This window comes from Meles meles, chromosome 13, assembly GCF_922984935.1.
Source record: "Meles meles chromosome 13, mMelMel3.1 paternal haplotype, whole genome shotgun sequence".
Lineage (NCBI taxonomy): Eukaryota > Metazoa > Chordata > Mammalia > Carnivora > Mustelidae > Meles > Meles meles.
The window spans coordinates 9,157,297-9,179,065 of record NC_060078.1 but is presented as its reverse complement, the minus strand read 5'-3'; the positions used below and the strand labels follow the sequence as shown (position 1 = coordinate 9,179,065).

General features: G+C 39.4%; 1 protein-coding gene across 12 annotated transcripts in view; it reads right to left on the bottom strand.

Moving 5' to 3' along the window:
- Positions 1-21,769, bottom strand: part of RYR2 (ryanodine receptor 2) — a 749,188-nt gene that overhangs the window by 81,529 nt on the left and 645,890 nt on the right. For 7 of the 12 annotated variants that reach the window (XM_046026812.1, XM_046026816.1, XM_046026818.1 and 4 more), the window contains 5 exons: positions 20,552-20,648; positions 18,558-18,661; positions 16,976-17,027; positions 9,954-10,007; positions 8,703-8,726 (listed from right to left, as the gene is read on the bottom strand). In XM_046026812.1, coding sequence (XP_045882768.1) covers positions 8,703-8,726; positions 9,954-10,007; positions 16,976-17,027; positions 18,558-18,661; positions 20,552-20,648 — 331 coding nt within the window. The remainder of the gene's footprint in view (positions 1-8,702; positions 8,727-9,953; positions 10,008-16,975; positions 17,028-18,557; positions 18,662-20,551; positions 20,649-21,769) is intronic. The other 5 variants (XM_046026814.1, XM_046026819.1, XM_046026820.1 and 2 more) reach the window with 1 other exon arrangement.

The window sequence follows — 21,769 nt, the reverse complement described above, 5'->3', positions numbered from 1 at the left end:
CCTTTTAAAGCAGGGTTTCTGCCCCATCCCAGATTCTACCTAAAGTGCCAAAGGGTCTTAAATAAACATTATACCTCTTCTTGAAGTTCAGTCTTTCAATGATTCTAAGGTTACAAAAAAGGTTGGGGTGGGGGAAGGAGCTCCAGAATTTCAATTTTCTCTTAGGCTTAAAGTTCTGATCACCAAGAACAACCAGGAAAGATCAGCTGTTTTCCTTATAACACTGTTACAAGTCTTTTCGAGGTCAGTGGTGGTAATAAATCAGACCTAGGATCAAATTGCAGACATTGAATGGGAAGTATTCTACATCATGATTGCTTTTAGTATGACTGAAGGTCATAATAAAATTGCTAATATTCTTTCATTCTTCTCCCCCAGGGTGCCTCACGGTTAGCATTGGATGGGGGGAGGGGCGGCAAGGGAGTAGAAGACCTGAAGAAAAAAAAAAATCCTTTCAGTTCTTCAACAATTTGTTTTGTATGAGGAAAAATACTGAAATAAAAAAAAAAAAAATACAATTGCCCCTCCTTCTTGATGGAGAAAATAGTTTATCCCTACAATAGAGACGAACGATATTTTAATCAAGAGCAGCTTTTTTGACAGCAAAACTTGTACCCTGTTTTTGTTGGACCCTCCTCAGTGACGTGGGCATTTGGGGCAACTGGTACCTCACAGCTCACTCTGTGCCCAACACTGCATGAGCCCAGTGGGCTTGCTGTTTTCCCTTGAGTTTCCAAGCCTTCAGTAACTGCTGAAAAGGTTTTCATAATGTTTTTCTCTTCAGCTGCGTGTGGAAGCTACCTCTAAGTGAACAGAAATCTCCAACAACCGAACTCTTTTAAAAAATACTTTCCATAATTTCTCAGTAAGTCGATCTTAAATATCCTTCTGATTTGGCATCTTAAATGTAGTCATTACCTACGAGGTAATGTTGAGTCTCGACATTGTAAGAAAAAAAATGGAAATATAGGAGATTTGATTGGATAGCCAGGAGGACAAAAGCGAACGGCAGTGAAATGGTACTAATAATTTGGTCAGACTAAGGGAAAATAAAAATATACATAAGAGTCATATTGTCCGTTTCAATTAATTTTGTTCGGTATTCTAGTTTCTGATACTGTAGATGGGCCACATTCATGAAGAACTGACTAGGAGTGCTAGGAAAACTCTTAAGATTATAACTTTGTTTAAAAATGGATGGTCCCTCAAATTCATAATTTTTTTAAGATTAAATGAATGTATATGGACTTTTCTATAAGTAAGTCACCATGAGGACAGGGTCTTCAGAGGTTTTGTTTGCTTGTTTTAACCATAAGTATATATGCAGTAAAGTTCCCTGCACAAAATTGGTGTCCAAGAAAACTTGATGAATGAATAACAGAACTAAATAATGTGATATCATGTAGTATATACAATTCATCTGAAATTAAAATGTTAACTTTTCATTTGAAGGGATACAAAGCTACTAAAGTGGGGAACATCTAGTTTGTTTTTGGTACATGGTCAAAGAGTCAAGAATTATACACATGTGAACAATAGTTCTCAAATTATGCAATTTTAAAGCTCAATTAATTTACTGTCTGTACCTTGATTACCCATTGTCTTTGTTGCTAAATACTGAATAGTATAATCTCCCAGAGTTCTATTTTTCAGTAGGATAGGCATAGTTTCTAGTGCTCGTTCTTTAACAACAACAACAACAACAACAAAAACCCACAAAAAAACAAGAAAGAAAGAAAGAGAGCGAAGGAGAGAGGGAGGGAAGGAAGGAAATACGTTTTGACCCAAAGCAAACTTTGGTTCAATCCTGAAGTTTAACTAATAGACAATCGGAGAGGACAAAGCAGAAAAAGTGCAGTCCGGTTGATGTGTTGGAGGCTCTGAACTTTGGATGTACTGGGTAGTGTGACTTTGGCTTACTTATTCATCATTTATACTTCCACGCTTGTTAACATATTGTTTCCCTTGGATTCACCATATTTAGACTAATTAGCACTATGCCGAAACAATAAAACCTAGCTGCGTTCAAATGGTTTTCTATTTCAGGGGCCTGTTGACAAAATTTATACTGCATCACGAACGCAAACAAGCTATAAAGTAGGAGAGGGAAAATGAGCAACTATCAAATCAGAAGGCATCGAATTAGCAAAGTTACACCAAGTTATCATTGGAGGGAATGGGGTTTATTCTGAGCACAAAGGTGATTTAGAACAGCTTTCATTTACCTATTTGTTTGTTTAAGTCTTAAAAGCACTGAACACTGCCTTGAATACAGAAAGAAAACGCTACTGGCGTAGCCGGACAAAAGAATGAGAACAATAAGGTTGATGACCTCTACTAATATGAAGATATGGTTGGATCAGGAAGGTGCCAAAATGTTGGAATAACTTATGGGAGAAAGAGAAGTTAGAATAAATTTTACCATAGAGCAGATCATGGCAAGTCATTATGTGGATTTTGAGTTCTCTCAGTACTAGCTGTTTCAGTGTTTATAATTTTAAGTTTTCACACACGATTACTGGTCCTACCCCAGAGTGACCCTCGAGATACAGCTGCGTGAGCTCTTTAAGTACTCGATACAGTCTCCAATTCCCGCCAATTCCCGGCTCGGCTCAGAGACGGATTTTTCTGGAGACTGTCTTATGGGAACATAGCATTTTCATTCTTCTAGATTCCTAATACTTATCCTCTGCTCAGCCATCCTCAGATGTCACCTGGACATCTGGACTTTATTGCACAAATTCTCGATTATTACCTCTACTGAATTGCTGCAGGTTATAGGACATGTTGTCCTCCTCACAGAGATCCTCAGGAATTCCTGTTTCTCCCAAACAAGAAGACGTGTTTATTACACTGATAGAGTAAACTGAAATTTATGTGACTTGATGCACGCTCCTAGAAAGCTTGGGATCGGTAGTGCTGACAAATTCCCACTAATTAGCAAGAGTCTAAGGGATTGGTTTCATTCTTGGAAGGCTCCAGTTGGTGTCCCCAAACTCCTCTCATCCCTCAACACATTTTCCTTTTATATCTTACTCTATCATGTATAACCGTGTAATACTTTAAACACCAAACTAAAAAAAGGTAGAGATACATATATATGTACAGAAGCTAGGCTAGTGTCTACAAAGCATTTCTATTGTGACTCAACTAGTGTAAATAAAATGAAGTTTATTTCCTTTTTCACTCTTCCACAAAAGATTGGAAGAAAAAAAATACCCAAAATTTGCATGCTTCTATTAATATTCATCCATTTAGGAGCATTAAGAAATTTCCCTGGCACCTGGGTGGCTCAGTGGGTTAAAGCCTCTGCCTTCGGCTCAGGTCATGATCCCAGGGTCCTGGGATCGAGCCCCGCATCGGGCTCTCTGCGCGGCAGGGAGCCTGCTTCCTCCTCTCTCTCTGCCTGACTCTCTGCCTACTTGTGATCTCTGTCTGTCAAATAAATAAAATCTTTAAAAAAAAAAAGAGAAAGAAATTGCCCTGAAAAATAAAAAGAACTTACTCGTGAACAGCAAAGTAGACACTTTTAAAGATGAGTATGACCCCTGAGAACATCCAGGTCAAAGCTTTTAGTTCAAAGAAGGAAAAAACCGAGGCACAGAGTAATTTAAATGTGACCCACTCAAGGCCACCTCGTCAGCACCCAAATGAGATTCCAGGTCTCCTGTCCTGTGTAGTTCCGTGTTCACTCTCTCGTGAAAGTTTTCCCAAGGGATTTTCTGGTTTGATTTTAGTAGGAAGGTAAAATTGATTAAAAGTAATAATAACAGTAAATACCTAGAGAGTTTGTTATATGACAGCCAATGCTCTGAGTGTATTATACATATTAACTAATCTAATCCTCACCACATGAAATAGATACTATAATTAGCTCCATTTTATAAATAGGAAAATTGAGGCTTGAGATTGCACAGGTAGGTGGTGGAACCGGCATTCAAACACAGGTGGTTCGTTCAAACACCTATGCTCTGAACGATTCTGCTGTATTCCATCTGTTATATATATAATGCAGTCAAGCATTATGGGACTAATTATTGCCAACTGAAATCATTTTTTTTAAAGATTTTATTTATTTATTTGACAGAGATCACAAGTAGGCAGAGAGGCAGGCACAGAGAGAGGAGGGGAAGCAGGCTTCCCGCTGAGCAGGGAGCCTGATGCGGGGCTCGATCCCAGGACCCTGAGATCATGACCTGAGCCGAAGGCAGAGGTTAACCCACTGAGCCACCCAGGCGCCCGAGATTATTTTTTAAATAATAGCATACAATGTTCTACTATCCTGTGCCTCAGAAATGCATAACCAGATGGTTAGGTGTATGTTCTATACAGTTTGCTATTTATGTGCATGCAGCCACTATGCATGAATTACCATATATGATCTAGGGGACTGTGCTTTCTGGGAATTTTCCTCATGCCAAGACCAGGACTCCATCACACCCCACATGCCCCTTCTCTCCAACACTTGGCAACCTGCCTTTCTCAGAGTACGGTTATAAAAGCTGGCTCCTATCATCTCTACCACCCACTAAGGAGGCTCCATATGCAGAGACTGCAGTGCCTGAACACTGGGTAGGCTGGACCCAGCTGCCTTTGGCTTCCCCAGGTGGCGCATGGAAAATCTGCTTAAAAACAGGAAGTATGAAGAAACTAAGTCCCTCTGACCAGAGAAAGAAAGGAGGTGGGACAGAACCAGTGCTCATCCTTCTTCCCTAGGAGGCACTGTTCCCCGGTGCATATATGTGGTTTTTCTACGGCCATCTGACACCATGTTGAAAAGGCACGGTCAGCTCAGGAACGCACTACCTTGTATTGGCTCTCCCTCCTTCCTTAGATAATCTGCTCTCTTTTACCCCCTCACTCTTACTCCTCTGGGATTCTATCAGCGCCCCAACCCCAATAAAGCGTCAGCACAGAATCTCTTTGCTCTATTTTCTAAGGAGCCTGGGCTAAGACATGAGGGTATTACTTGAGGCCGATAATTTCAGTATATAACAATGCAGTTAGCAGCTTTCGGCAAGAGGTATGAGAACAGTGGCCATCAAAATTCCTTCTCCCTCCCCCTCTACCATTCAACAGTAGCGTAACAAGCAACTCAGCACTTTCGTCCCAATTGTGGATACCACAGTGTTTCTGTAACAGAAACTAAATAACTATTAAGTGTACCTGATAAAAGGAATCATTGCTTCAATGTTCTATATCCATAGCTGTATCTTTTATTTATTTTTATATAAACGGGTTGTCTTTGGTAAGATTCAGGGAGCCCTTCTCATTTAAATTGCTTTGCTCCCACGAACAGAACTAAATAAACCCATTCAAAGATCAAATTACACAGCTGTGGAGATGGTACATCTTGCAGCAAATTCGTTGCTGCAGGATTGCCGAGGAATGGAGTTCTGTTCAAAACTGGACCACTGGAGGGGCCAGACAAAGATGGTTTTGTCATGGGGTAGAGCTATTATAACATCAGACCTCAATGCACTGGGGCCTAAATTGATTCTTCCATATTTGGTGATGCACAGTTTGGAATACGAGCTAGGTATTGGTCTGAATACTTTAGCGGGTATGATGTCATTTTAGTTATGCCTGAGGCCCATCTGGGAGAGAACATAAGTTGGTTTCCTGAGTCTTACTACAGAATGTCAACACTGCCATAGGCATTTTAGTATTAAGGCACATGCTATTCTCTTTAATCAACGGTACAGAATAACAGGACCTCAGGGACATGCAGAGCATTCATCTGTGAATTAGAAATTGGGCATTTGCCAAAGGATAATGCAACTTGCCTAATATTTGAGAAAGATGGTCTAGAAGGCAAGTCAGTGCCCCATTCCTCTGGTTTATTTAAGCTCCACTATCATTAATTTTGGTTTTTTATTAAGTAATAAATCTATATTACAGTACCATAATAGTCCACAGAAATGCTTCTGTTGAATTAGCATTTAACGCCACACACTCAGATTTTAGAGAACGGCAGGAGAGAAGAAGAAACTGTCTGGGGAATGTTTGTGCGTATTTTGCAAAAATCATAGTTTAAAAATGTGGTTTGTTCTGGGACCCAATCTATTTGTGAATTTAAGTGAGGAAAAACCCACGCTGCTCAGAAAAGTGAAGTTATTTGACTTGCAACATTATCAATTTGTTGTTATTATTCTCTGCTTTGGCTTATAAAAATTCAAAGCTGTACAATGCGCTCAACTGTAGTAATGAACATTTTGAGTCACTGCTAAGATATTTCTTCCCTTTCAGTTACTCCTAACCTTTTTATAGGATTTAACAGTCCTTTTTGTAGTTTTAGTATTGGCATAGTCCCAAATCTAAAAAGTCATATATACTTAACTAAATAAGCGATAAAGTTTTTAAATAAATAGTTGTAGAGACAGAATATTTACATATATTATTGATGAAGCAGGGAATTAAATTACCAAGTTAAATCTCTTTGCAAGTTTTAGCAGAATCCTATCAGTAAAACATCGATGTGATGGAAATAAGAAAAGAGCTAGCAAATACTCAGCATTCTAGTCCCCACATCCTGTGTTTCATGTTTCTTAAGCTTTGTTTCTTCCCTCAAGGAAATTATAATGCCCCTTTTTAAAAATGCCTACTTCCTTCTCCAAATTGTCACTGAATACTTACAGATAAAGAATTTAAGCAAAAAGTACAGCAACTATTAGTAATCAGTCAGTTATAGAAATAAAATTCAGTTATCACATGCTTTATGTTATCCCCAAATTTATTTAACATAATTTAAGAATTCTTGAAACTGCCAGATAACCTCTAAGATCTATTATACCTTAGATGAAAAATTCCACTATGAGACTATCTTTAAATGATATTAAACAATCAGAAACTTCAACTCAAAGACCTGGTATGTTACTCAATTTATAAAGACTAAGTAATAATCCAGTTGTCTGGTCAAATTTTCAGTGTCTTTGTTGGTATCACAGAGTCAACCTCAGACAAGAGTATCTTCACAGGTGTCTCAACTTGGTCTCAGGTTCTATTGCTTACTCACAGAACACATATTTTGTGGAAAGTAGCATGCTACACAAATTAGGCATACACAGTAAGTCATAGTCCCAAATCACATGGAAATTCAGTAAAATATCTGGTTAAGAAGTGCAAATTCCCCTATCTCGTCTACGGTGTAATGCCCATAAGTAGCAATCATAAGAAACTTCAAAATCCTGTTTCATGGGGGATGGTTATACTTGCTGGTTTCTAGTCTCCTTCCTGAGATTAATTGCCAGGCTTCACCACTGTGTGAATGTCTTGCCCACCATTCTAAATCCGGGACATATAGCCTGTTTTCTCAGGTCAGGCTCCAGGCTCCATATCCTCACCTGATTTCTTGACTTCACTCTGACATGAATCCTAGATGCTAAAAACTGATTCCATTAGCCATTCCTAGACTTCTTTCTGAATTGGAACTTCTCTAATGTCGCCAAATTTGACCCTATTTACCAAACTGGATTTGCTTTTTAGACTCCCCTGAAACTACATTCCTCTTTCCGAGGAAGATGGTTTTCTTAACCAGCAATGCCTTCTGATTCTGACTTTCCTTATCTACCCTTATCCCACAGATATCAATTCACGCTTGGGGCACACATTTTGGTGCCAGGACATCAAATCTTTGGCTACTGTTAGGAGGTCCCTTCATATTTTTGACCCTCAATAATCCAAATTCTATTTGAGATAATTAGCGATAAGAGCATAAATATCAACTTAGTATCATATTCATTATTACCTATGATTTAAGCCAAGAAAATATTATTGTTATGTCTATTATATGACATTAACTATTATACCCATCTACTAGAGCTGTAAGCTGATAGCTGTATGAATTCAAATTTTTAAATTTGTAAGGATCATAGTGTAAGAATAATAATATATTCCTCCAAATATAAGACTAAGTTAAAATATTATCATTTGTTTCTTCTAAATAGATTCTTCATGACATTCTAAATTCAGTTTAACAGGACTTTTTTTTTTTTAAACTAAAGCCATGATGGATATTTTTCTCCTCTGGGATGTTCTGGTCAATTTTCCTAAGAATTAGTCTCATGAAAATAAATTGTAAGCTTAATAGGTTCCTATCAAAGAAAAAAAATTTTTGATGCTCGAAAAAATGTTTTTTTCTTTCAGCAAATGTTCCAAGTGCTTAGCTATTCAAAATATACTAAGAGATAGAAATAATCATCAAGTTCTTCTGTAATGAAATGCTGACATCAACATCAACATCGTCTCTAATTACTAAATGGAGATATTACTAACACACAGGGAAAGTAGACTTCTTCCCAATCTCACTAGTGATGCCATTTATCAGGTCTTTTGTCGAGAAACAAGACTTGTATTTTATAAGCATCAAGAGGGGATGAGGCCAGAATGCAGTCCTGCTAGGTCCCGAGCTAAGAGTGAGTCAGCTAAAGGGCTGGTCCCTTTTTACCTGAGCATAGCATGCAGCCCAGAGTTCACACGTAGGATGAAATTTCAAATTATGAGTCATTTAAACTCCAAGAAGAATAAACCTGTGTCTAGGAAGGGGTACTGAAGAGACCAATTGCATGGGAGCTACAAACTCGTAGAAAGATTGCAAGACCTTTTATTACAAAAGAATCCAAGATGTTGGGTCTAACAAAGGTAAATGTCACAAGAAACCGAAACTCAGACCCGGACAAATACACACATATATATAGTTTTACCTTGCTGCGTTGGGATCCTGTGGCCTTAAGGAAGGATGAGGACAAGAAGCAAAATAGCAATAAACAATTGCTCGGAAGACAACTGGTAGACCATAAATGGTGTGCACTTCAGAAAACACAGTATTACTTGCTGCTCAGAGCTCATTCTAATTTACCTCAGTTTCTTATCAATAAAGACGGTCTTGAGAATAGGATACATATACATTAGAAAAGATTATAGTGTCACATAGGAAATTAATCTTATGGCTTTTCTTTTCTCAGCAATAGGCATAGGTTGTTCTCAGACTAGCTTTTATACTTTCTATGCATTGATTTCAATGCTGCAGAGATGCCATATCAAATTGGTCCTGGAAGGAGTCCTACTCTATGTCCCCCCTCAATCTGTACCTTTCAGTGGGACCACTGTCATTAAGGACTGACTGCTGGTTACTAACAGATTTCCAGACTTCTAGCTCAAAATCCAGATATATAATAGAAAAAAAAAAGTAATCTATTTCTTTCCACTTCTTTTTGAAAATTCTAAAAAAAAAAAAAGACAAAGAAAAAAAGAAAAAAGGGAGAAAAGTGGCAGTCAGCAACAACTCTTTTCTTCATAGAAAGCAAAAGTAAAATCTAAACAAATGGGGTCAAATAATAGTTCCTTTCCTTCTGGCTAATTAGCACAGAGCAGTATTTCTAATTTTCTGGGTATTTAGGCGCTGAGAACATCTGCAACAATCGTACAATAGAACACAGTCCTAGAAATATATGCACTCCTACCTCATGCAAGCAAATGGCATAATGTGCCACCGTCTGTACATATGTACAGGGAATGAGTGACCTATTTGGGTTGAATTCACAAGAGGCCAGATCTTTAAGACTTCTTCAATTCAGAAGAAAATAGCCAACCAAGGGTTTAATTAAAACCTCGATGTCATGTTGCTTGTCAATAAATATTTTCCTTCTATGTCCACTGGAAATTTCGTTTCACTGAGATGAGAACGGTTTGAAGCACTCTCATCTCTGAGAGTTCTCAGGGACACTCATTCTGCACATATGGGTTTTATTTGATTATTTCATTAGTCTACATTCCTTGGTCTTAACTTTAGCAAATGTTAGGACTCAGATTTGTCCATCCAGCTTCTGACATGCAGTTCCTTGACACAATAAGCTGCGATAAGCCATGAAGCAAGAAACATAAATGTCAGTTATAAGCTATGAAACAATGTTCCAAAGTAGAAAAGAAGACAAATCTAGAAAGATCCATCTTACTTCAAAACTCTTCACTTCTTCTTCCCCATCATCATCTTCCTCATCATGACAACTCTGAGACATGGAAAACATTAAGAAAAGGTTATCAGGATTCAAATACATTGAGACAGAAAGTACAAAACGATGCAGCATGAATACCAAATCATCTGTACTAAGTTGTCTTTGACATCGTTTAAACAGACGGATTAGATACAGTAAATGCAGATGGCATGATCAACGAATTCAGGACCCAAAAGAAAACTATACTGCGGTTTTACAAAATCAAAATAATCAAACTGTCAATTTTAGGCACAGCACGGAGATATTGGCGGGATCCCTACCACAGTACATGGACCTCTTATTCATGCATTTATTGCCTTGTTCAAACCAAACTGCAAGCCTTAAAGACAAGGATTGTTGTTTTCTCTTATTTTCTGTTGCCATTACAATGCACAAATATAGATGCATACAATAACTATGAATTAAAATTAACAGAAAGCATGTCTGTTGTTTAAAGTGACTCTTGTAATCCTTTACCTTCCTTTTTCATTGTAATTTGGCCAAAGGAGGAAAATGAAATTCTAGCTGCTACTAATACTATTATTTTACAGAAAAATAACTGACTAATCCATTGAGTTATTTTCCCAGAAATGATAAAGGAGTTACGCTAATTCATACATATATTCTTATCTAATTGCCACAGCTAAAGGTTTTGCTTCCTAAATTTAAGGGAGAGTGGTGTGGTGATTAAGAACATAGCCTGAAGACACAGGGGGCCTGCTTCACATCCTGATGCTCCCAATTATTAGCTGTTCAGGTTAGGGCAAGTTTCTTTACCTCTCTGGGTATCCCTTTTCTCATATTTAAGGTAGAAATAAGACAAAGAGGACCACGGCTCCTGAGAGGATTATGTGAATTAACATATGTAAGTTGTTGGCATAATTGTTTAAGTGTCTGAAAAATAATAAGCATTAGATAAATCTCAACTGCTATTATAACTATTCTGGTTGGGAATAAAAAGTATCATGTTGACCAAAGGAAGCTGGCATTAACCAAAAGCCATGGCAGGAAAAAACCTATAGCTTTTAAGGTGAGAATGTTCTAACCCTTCTAAGGATTTCTTCCGGTCTGCAAGCCCTCAGCATATCAGTGAAGTGAATGGTGGCAAGTAATTAAATATAAGTGACAAATCAGAAGAATAGTTTCAGTTCAATGATTCCCAGTATTCTGAGTCTGGAGATGAAGTGGGGACAGGAGGGGGGGAGAGAAAATATGATCCTTCTACCCACAAGATGACAGATTCTAAAGGTCTGTCCTGTTCTTTTGTTCCCTCAAGGAATACTATCACCATTTCCAATCTGGAGTAAGAAGACTGACAACGCAGTTTGCAAAGGAGAAAATAAACAATTCTGCTGTTTGGAAAAGGAGTCCCATAGCACGTTTCCCTGCAGAAACAATGTTGTTGATTATTTAATCAAGAGTATGGGGAATGGGGGCGCCTGGGTGGCTCAGTGGATTAAGCCGCTGCCTTCGCCTCAGGTCATGATCTCAGGGTCCTGGGATCGAGCCCCACATCGGGCTCTCTGCTTCTCAGGGAGCCTGCTTCCTCTCTCTGTGCCTGCCTCTCTGCCTACTTGTGATCTCTCTCTGTGTCAAATAAATAAATAAAATCTTTAAAAAAAAAAAAAAGAGTATGGGGAATGTTCTGCTATGTGCTAAGGTCACCTTGGCGCTCATGCCATTAGTTAACCAGAAATCTAAGAAAAAGAACCATGAAAACTTGAGCAAAACACATCTGATAGGCAAACCTGTAGTCCTCTGTAAATACTGTGCAGCTCATGTTAAACACAGAGGAATTTTGATTTATCTGTCCTTCCTCTGCATTAGGAAATAGAAGTAAAGCACAGCATTATATTTACATTTATAGTAAACAAGCATGTTTACTATTTAAGCAAATAGAACACTAATCTGTCTCTTGAGAAGGTGAAGCTTAGGGGCACCTGGGTGGCTCCATCAGTTAAGCATCTGCCTTGGGCTCAGGTCATGATCCCAGGGTCATGGGATTGAATCCCATGTCAAGCTCCCTGCTCTGGGGAGAGTTTGCTTCTCCCTCTCTCTCTACCTACCAATCCCCCTGGTGCTCTATCAAATAAATTTTTTTTTAAATGTTAAGTTTAGGGGTGCCTCGGTGGCTCAGTGGGTTGAAGGCTCTGCCTTCGGCTCGGTCATGATCCCAGGGTCCTGGGATCAAGCCCCACATCAGGCTCTCTGCTCATCAGGGAGCCTGCTTCCTCTTCTCTCTGCCTACTTGTGATCTCTGTCTGTCAAATAAATAAATAAAATCTTTTTTAAAAATGTGAAGTTTAAGAAAAAACTTTTTTTTCTTAAAATACTGTGGTTTATGGGGTGCCTGAGTGGCTCAGTGGGTTAAAGCCTCTGCCTTCAGCTCAGGTCATGGTCCCAGGGGTTCGAGCCCCATATTGGGCTCTCTGCTCAGCAGGGAGCCTGCTTCCTCTTCTCTCTGCCTGCCTCTCTGCCTACTTATGATCTCTGTCTGTCAAATAAAAAGTAAAATCTTTATAAAAAAAAAACAAAAAACAAAAAACTGTGGTTTTACATTTTCTAAAATTATCTCCTATATAAATTTCATTATCTTTAGAAATATAGAAAAGATACAAGTTTTAAGATGAAGAATACATTCAGAGAAAATATCATTTGGAGCTATAATGATAAGCTTTATAAAATTCATATGATATGCTTCTTTAGAATTCCTTAAAAAATTTAGAGCTCTAGCTGATATTTTTTTATAAATGTTATTTTAATGTTTTTAACAGATTTATTTTTCAACAGATTTATTTTTTTTTCCCTTTTTATTAATTTTTTCAGCGTAACAGTATTCATTCTTTTTGCACAACACCCAGTGCTCCATGCAAAACGTGCCCTCCCCATCACCCACCACCTGTTCCCCCAACCTCCCACCCCTGACCCTTCAAAACCCTCAGGTTGTTTTTCAGAGTCCATAGTCTCTTATGGTTCGCCTCCCCTCCCCAATGTCCATAGCCCGCTCCCCCTCTCCCAATCCCACCTCCCCCCAGCAACCCCCAGTTTGTTTTGTGAGATTAAGAGTCATTTATGGTTTGTCTCCCTCCCAATCCCATCTTGTTTCATTTATTCTTCTCCTATCCCCCTACCCCCCCCATGTTGCTTCTCCATGTCCTCATATCAGGGAGATCATATGATAGTTGTCTTTCTCCGATTGACTTATTTCACTAAGCATGATACGCTCTAGTTCCATCAACAGATTTATTTTTAAATAAACTATTTTTAAAATCTTCCCATGAAAATTTAGTAAGATTTGCTTCTAATAAGGTTAAAATTTGTGATGCTTACGCAGACCTGGATGGCTCAGTGGGTTAGGGCTCTGCCTTTGGCTCAGGTCATGGTCTCAGGGTTCTGGGATGGAGCCCGCATTGGGCTCTCTGCCCAGTGGGAAGCCTGCTTTCTCCCCCAACCCCCGCCTGCCACTCTGTCTACTTATGATCTCTATCAAATTAAAAAAAAATTGTGATGCTTGAACCTATCTTGCTTAAATCAATTTGGAGTACATAGCTGACAAAACTCATCAAGCCTACAAACTATTTTAATTTCTACTGATTGGATACACTGAGGATACACTGGGACCACAAGAAAATGATAGTAGATCTGCAATTTGTTGATGTACTGGGAATAAAAAGGATTGAAAAGTCTAGGAGATATGTTTTTTCACTAGCAAACTGCATCCATCTAGTATATATGGTAAGTAAACAGGAAGTTCTATGAGATAACTTTAGCTTTCTGCATCAAAATGACAAACTCCAGGCATCAAGGAGTTATACCATATGTCAGGAGGGGAAATGTGAGTAAAATCCATAGACAAAGGGACGGAAGCATGGAATAAGAGAATTTAGAAGAAGAAAAGAAAAAAAAAAAAAGAAGAGGGAGGGAAAACTAGAATAGAGGCTACTTCGGACCATGCAGGGGTCTAGACCAAAATTCAAAACTGGTGATGAGAATCCATAAGCAGTAAATAGGGCATTTCACTTTGCCAGCGTTTTCTGGGAATTTCTTTCCTCAGAGCAAGTATATTTCATACATTTTAAAGTTGCCTTTCTGACTGTGGCACTCCTCAGAAGGTGGAGGAAGCAAAAGCAGAAGCTTTTAGGATGGATTTAAATCTAAAAGCTAATGGGTGAGATAGAATGGGTGAGATAATGTTTGATGATTTTAATAAAACCGACAATGGATAGAACACTAGGTATACCTTAGCGCAGATCCTAAATATTTCAATAAGTTAGTAAGAGAAGGAGGAGGAAAAGATTTCCTCAGCCAGAAACACAAAATAGTGGAAATACCGTTGAGTGTTTAACTTATGATGGCATCATTCTAGAGACTTCCACATGGTTATCTTGCTCATATTGGTAGAAACACCCCAGTCAGATGAAACGGCTTCAGACTGCTGAGGAGAGGTAACGGGTAATACTGAGGCATTCTGGGAATCGAGCATGAGGGGCCATGGCGATGACAAAAGCAGTGGCAACAGCAATACAAGCCAATGTGGGTAAGTTTGTAAAGCGGTGGCATAACACGCCAGGACTAGAGTTGGAAAGATGGACATGGAAAAAAAGAATATTCATCTCAGGTTTAACACAAAGTATGGGGCGCCTGGGTGGCTCAGTGGGTTAAGCCTCTGCCTTCGGCTCAAGTCATGATCTCGGGGTCCTGGGATCGAGCGCCACATCAGGCTCGCTGCTCAGCAGGGGGCCTGCTACCCACCCCCACCCCCGCCTGCCTCTCTGCCTCCTTGTGATCTCTGTCGGTCAAATAAATAAATAAAATCTTTGAAAGAAGAAGAAGAAAAAAGAAGTAGGCAGAGAGGCAAGCGGCACGGGGGCGGGGGGGGGGGGTAAGCAGGCTCCCCACTGAGCAGGGAGCCCAATATGGGGCTCAATCCCAGGACCCTGAGACCATGACCTGAGCTGAAGGCAGAGGCTTGATCCACTGAGCCACCCAGGCGCCCCTATCCTTCCCTCTTTTATCCTTTAACTCAGTGTTTTTCTTTTTTCCTTTAAATTTTTGTAAAGATTTTATTTACTTATTTGACAGAGAGACACAGCGAGAGAGGGAACACAAGCAGGGGGAGTGGGAGAGGGAGAAGCAGGATCCCTGCTGAGCAGGGAGCCTGAAGCGGGGCTCCAACCTAGGACCCTGGGATCATGACCTGAGCTGAAGGCAGACGCTTAACGACTGAGCCACCCAGGGGTTCTAACTCAGCATTTTTCAAACTATGGGTTTCAGCCCTTTTATTGGATGCAGAATCTATTTAATGAGTCGGGATCTAAAATAATTTTTTTTAATTTAAATAGAATAGAAAATATCAGGCTCTACTGCTCATAGGAAGGGTATAATTTCATGAAAATGTTCTTTCAACAAACCAGTTTTGCGTGTCCATAAATACACTGGGTAAATGTGTTTCTTATCGGGGGTTATGGTTTAAAAGAAAGCTGGAAAGCCACAGCTTTTCCTGATGCTCTGTAACCTGTCCTCTCTCCCTGCTCCCATTCACTCAAGACCTCCCACCACAAATTACCCCCTTGCCCTCTCTATTGGTTCCTTCCCACTAGGAGAGAAGCATGTTCAAATCAAACAAACAGCAAACAAACAAAAAAAGATAATCCCCCTCAATGTCACAATTCCATCTGGATATTGGTCACTTCATATCGTCTCTCCCCTCTCTCAATCTTCTAGTGAAGAAATGTCTAGGCCACGTCCCCTCACATGTGAGTCTCTACTTGCTTCCCTACAGTATGGCATTGGCACTCCGATGGCCTCTCTCCGTACTGTCCCGAAACGGATCTGACTGTGGTCACATGACACACATGCACTAAATCCAAGAGAAGTCTCAGTCCTCGCCTTGTTCATCCACACCCTCAGCAGCATGTGGTCCCGCTGAGCACCCACTAAGACCCACAGCTCCTACATATGCTCACACTTAAAGATTCTCCCCCTAACCCTTTTTTATGGATTCCTTTTCGTCTTATCATCTCTTATATACCCATGTCCTTAGAGACATGGTCATGGGCCCTTCCCTCTCATGATACCTTCTCCTCCTAGGGCAAGACCATCTACTCCTACCGCTTTGATTCCCTTCAAATGCAGATAAATCCCAAATCTGTATTTATAAGCCATTCTTGGGAGGCTGAATGTCAGACTTGAATGTGTTATCACATATCTGATCTCTCCACTGGGCTGTCTCACAGGCATTTTTAACTCACATGTCCAAAACGCAATTTGCCATCTCTCCCCTTCATTCCAGGCCCGCAGTTCTTCTAGTGCTCCCCATCTCAGTATCTGGTACCACCGTGCTCCTAGTCACCTACATCAGAGGCCTCAGAGACACCCCGACTCCCCTTTTAAATGCATCCCCTCATTCACCCTCTACTGTGGGATATAAACGAAATAAAGACTCAGTACACACAAGCTGGTCCTATTGTTGCACAGTCCACCCATCATTAGGCAGTCAAGGACTTCCTTAAACCTTAGCCTAAGCAACCCTCACTACTCTCCTGTGCAACCTCTTCCCTATACCTCTGATAGCGCCTCTACCATTAACCCTAGTAGAGCTTGCTGCAATCACCTGCCAAAATTTTGCCTTCTCCATCAGACTATATACTCCAGGAAGAGTATGTGCATTTCCTTCTTATTCACTGTATTACCTCCAACACCTTGATGCCCCATGAGTATTTGTTAAATGAATGAATGAATGTTTGGAAACTTAATGAGCTCCCCATAAATAAAATGTCAAGAGAGCAAACAATGATTCAGAACAGAGACTCATACAACAAGTGGAAAATTAAGATTAATACCCCTTAGGTTACTAGGACTTAACAGTATTTTATTTGGACACAAAAATATTTCCAAAGGATAGATTCTTTATCCCTTTATTGGGATAAAAATGATTTTCCTTTATTAAAATTAAACACTAAAATCAAGATATTTTTACTCACCTTTGCCATAATATCTGCATACGCCATGTATAAAAAATCTTCCTCCAGTTTGCTATGAGAAACAAGAAGAAAACAGGAAATTTTAAGTGGGAGGCTAGCCATATGCAAAACTGTCATCACTATATAAAACCACCTTTATTTTTCAACCAGTATGCCTTTTTAAAATGAAATAAACACAAAACCTAGGCAAAGTCATCATTCAAAAATATGGCAGACTCAGACAGCAAAGATCTCTGACCTAAAGAGCTGATCCTTCTTACCTTCCTGAAGAGGCCTTCAAGTCTCACAGAATAAATGGTCTATTGATTTACACACAAATGTTAACAGCTTTAAATTTCTTGAAACTACACAAGCTGAAACAACCAAGTTCAAACGAGGTCGGGGCTTCTGACAGCAGAAGTGTTATTTGACATTTGATGAAAAGACTCCCCAAATTATTATGCTACTACACTGTTCAGAAATACAACAGTCACAGTGATCCCTAACCATTAAGAAATGCGTTTAATATCTTCTTCTTGAGAAGTACGGAAACCATTAACTCATGAAGAAAGGTTTCCAAAAAAATACCTAATATTTGCAAAGTTATTCTAGTAGTTTTAAGGTTCAGCCATCAGAAAAATTCACTTAGGAAAATACCTCGTTACCTGACAATGCCAGACAGAGGGTTGCTCTATGCTTAGGGATGAGATGATTTGGTTAGTTAGGAAATAATAAGAGAGAGACATCGTGAGAGGAGGATGGATCACATTGGCTAAGAGGGAGAAATGCGCATTGTTATGGCATGCATAGAGGTCAAATGAACTCATCTAGACTCTCAAAAGACTCATGGCGGTAGGGCTGATCATTAAATTATCTTCCAGCTTCTGCAGGAATGTGAGTGAAGTCTAGGGCAAAGTAGGCTCCCTTTTGCACGGCAGGGAGGCAGATAAATGTTTTATTGCCTCAGAAAGGTTTCATCACAGAATCTCTGCAGTGCTCCCCATTATGAGCAGACGCTGAGCCCATCTGGATTACCGGGCATCTGAGGACACAGAGATTTAACCACACAGAGGTTCGGCCTTTGTGGCTTCGGTGAATTCACATCAATAAGACTACAGAAGCCATGGAAAATGGAGAATGCCCCAAATCAGATGTCAAAGAAACTTCCTGTTGAGATGATGGTACACCTGCCTCTAAAGGTTTCCTAAGACCCACTGCACAATGGAGACACAGGAAGTTTGGGTCACCAGTGGCCTCCACACTTTTTTTTCCTACTGGAATTTGCTTTGGGCTCTTTTGTTTTCTTTATAAAGGCCATTTGTGACAAAGGAAAAAAAAATCATTTCATAAGATTCAGGATCAACTGCAACAGCTAATGACAAAATTGTTAGGAATAACTTGGACTCATGGACAGACATGAAAGCCTGAACTTGAACGAACGTTGGCCCCAGGTGTAGGGCCAACTGGTCCTACCTCGGAACAATTCTCTCTCCTAACAAGAGTAAGGTGAAATTGCAACACGAATGGGTCAAACACAAGATACTCAGACATGGGGTTTCTTTATCTGTTCTTCCTATGCTCCCACGAACCCTCCCAACCATACCATTTCTCTGTTAAAGCTGTTCGACTAAACAGAAGTATGAGCTGATGGAGGGGATCAACTCTCTTCGTGCCTTCTTCTTCTTCTGGAGGGTTGGCTCCAGGTTTCTACAAAAAAGCCAAATAGATAAAATTTCACATTAAATGAAATGCGGACACAAACCCAGGAGTAATATGAAGGTCAGGAACAATAACTAAAAAGGAAGCCATCTTCTTTGGCTCTGGCATGTGTATGTGTGTGCATGTGTGTGTGTGTGCGTGCATGTGTGTGTGTGTGTTTAAGACTTATTTATGTATTTGACAGACATCACAGTAGGCAGAGAGGCAGGCAGAGAGAGAGAGAGAAGGAAGCAGGCTCCCTGCCGAGCAGAGAGCCCGACGCGGGGCCTGATCCCAGGACCCTGAGATCATGACCTGAGCTGAAGGCAGAGGCCCTAACTCACTGAGCCACCCAGGTACCCCAGTGTATGTGTTTTATATGCACTGTGGACGCACGTGTGTTTTATACAAATGTGCATGCATGTCTGTGTTACATTAATCAGTGCAAAACTATGCAGCTTAAAAAAAAGATATTTAATAATTGGACCAAAAACCACCGAGAGCAGGGATGACATTTAAAATTCTGAATGGTATTCTTAGAAGCAGAATCACAACTGGGGGTATATTTGGTACAGAGATTTCAGCTCTAGGGAGAGCTGAATTTACAAGGAATTACAATAAAATCCTAAGTTACTCCAAGTATAAACATTTAGTTCACAGAGCAGTGAAAACTGGTTATTATCAAATGAAACATTTTCCTTGCCTATACAAACAATGTCAGGTAAAGAATGCTAAATGAGTTAGTGCTTAAACTACTTACATATTTTTTTTTTAATTTTCAGTTACTTTAAACTTAGAATAATTTTGTACTATTAGAACTTTTAACACAAGAAAAATTAAGCATTTTTACTCAATGTAGAATTAATTAATTCTATTAATTAAGAATTAATTAATTCTTAATTAATTAAGAATTAATTAATCTTGACTCTTCAGTGAATGGTTTAGGGACTTTTATATATCTATTACCTTACCCATTCACACTGATTATCTCTCTACATAAATGATCTTTTCCTGGGTTTATGGCTTAACACTGTAGATAAGGGACACATTTCTATAAGATATCTAATAGTCTATGGGTTGTTTTGGTTCTAAAGACAAACTGAACTCACTTAAAATATATGGGGATAATCAAGGTCAAGCTTTCACGATTTACATCAGTTTATCCAATATTCCCTGATACCTTGTGAGTGTAAAAAAAAAAAAATAACTTTTAGAGACGAGGTCTTTAACTTAGGAATCATGAAGCCTCTAACTAGTCTGCAAAATTCTACCAGACCACACACTTGTAAATTTTCCTGAGACGATGGCTTCCATCAGATATTTTAACAGGTCCACCACTTCGAAAAGATTAAGACAATGGCCTCCCAGACTGCTCTGCTCTCAATACAACAGCATCCTTACCAGCACAGCATGGAAGGACCAAAAACCTACTATGCCATCTACTACATTCACCAGGGCTTCCTGTTCTTCTTGTAGCCAGTCTATCATTCTCGGCCTGTATGATTTTAAAAACCAGCTACTTTTCATTGGCTTTTAAACCTTCACTTATGTTTGGTGAATAGCTTCATTATGGTTCAAGTTTTAAAGCTCTATACTGGTTCTGAGGTGGTTAAAGGGACTTTGATGAAGAATTTAAGAGAATAATGGAATCAGTGTTTGGTTAATAATAAAATACCATTCAGCTTAACTTCTGAATTGCATGATGTTGAAGAGAGAGATGTCCGAAATAAGGATAAAATGTTCCCTAAACACTGAATGCAATGATCTACAAGAATAAGTTTCCTAGGAAGAATCGCTACAATGATATTTTCTCTTCAATATGACATGATAAATGCTCACACCAACGTTATCCCACCAAACCCAAACCCTCTTTCATCTTAAAACCTCATTAAAACATACTGCTAAATCTTCTATCAGTTTATCTTCAAAATAGTGTTCTTCCGTTTCAATCCAAGACTTTTCATATCCCTGAAGAAAGAGATTGACAGCCCGGTGCCTAAAAGGAAAAGGACAATTTCAAACAAAGGATTTTTTTAAATAAATTGGAAAACGAATTATTAGTGCTTTATCACTGGATTGTCTGTGCACTAAAAAGAGATAAAACAATAAACTTCCTACTCATGATTCCAGAAGCAACACATTATAGAAAATAAGGCAAGGCTTCTCAGATTGCAGGCTGACTTACATTCAAATTCTGGCTCTGCCATTTCAAAGCTTCACAACACTGGCCAAGTTATTCACTTGACCAACTTCCACTTTTTCCGCTGATAAAACTAGGAGAACCCCATCTTCACTTCAGTTTTGCAAGACGTAAAAGGAGATAAACAATTTGAAGCACATTGGGTAGATAGATGGTCATTAGGGGGTAGCTATTATGACATAAGGTGGCTCTGAGAAACAATGACTAAGTGTTCATAAAGGAATTATTCAGTATTTGAGTTAACATTAGATAGAGGCCCTAAGGATTACTAAACAAAATGTCTTACGTGAACTTAATAGGAGTAGGTATCCAAAGACTAAATCCTAGGATACTGAAAATAGACGGTTGCCTATGAAATAAAGAGCCCTGCAGACTAAAAGAATCAATAAACTCATCATGAAGTTGATGAGAGGTACAGATAAGATTTCACCATAAGAAAGGAAAAAAGAAAGTCATGGCCATAAGAAAACATCCTAAGAGAATATCAGAAGTGTTAAAAGGAGAGGTGCCATCATCACAGGATGGAAAGCTGAGCCTCGCTATACTGATGGCAGGCTATGGAGTCATGAGGCACATGGTCAGACAGGTTTACAGAGAGTCTGGAAGACCAATGGGAAGAACTGACTTGATGCACCCAGAACTGCTAGAAACTGCCATAAAGTTCCATGAAACAGGCATGACAAAGGGAGCCTCAGCCTTCCTGGGACATCAGAACCAGCCGAGTGGCTTTTGTACAATATACTTGCTAAGCACTCACAGAAATGCTGATTCAATAGGTTGAGGCTTGAGTGTTTCTGTGATGAATATGGGTGTATTTCCCAAAAGTACCAGGTTTGAGAAGCGCCGCAAAAAGGGATACAATTTTGGAAAGGTTTTATTAGAGGGAGTGGATCCAAAGACTCTGTAACATCCTTGGG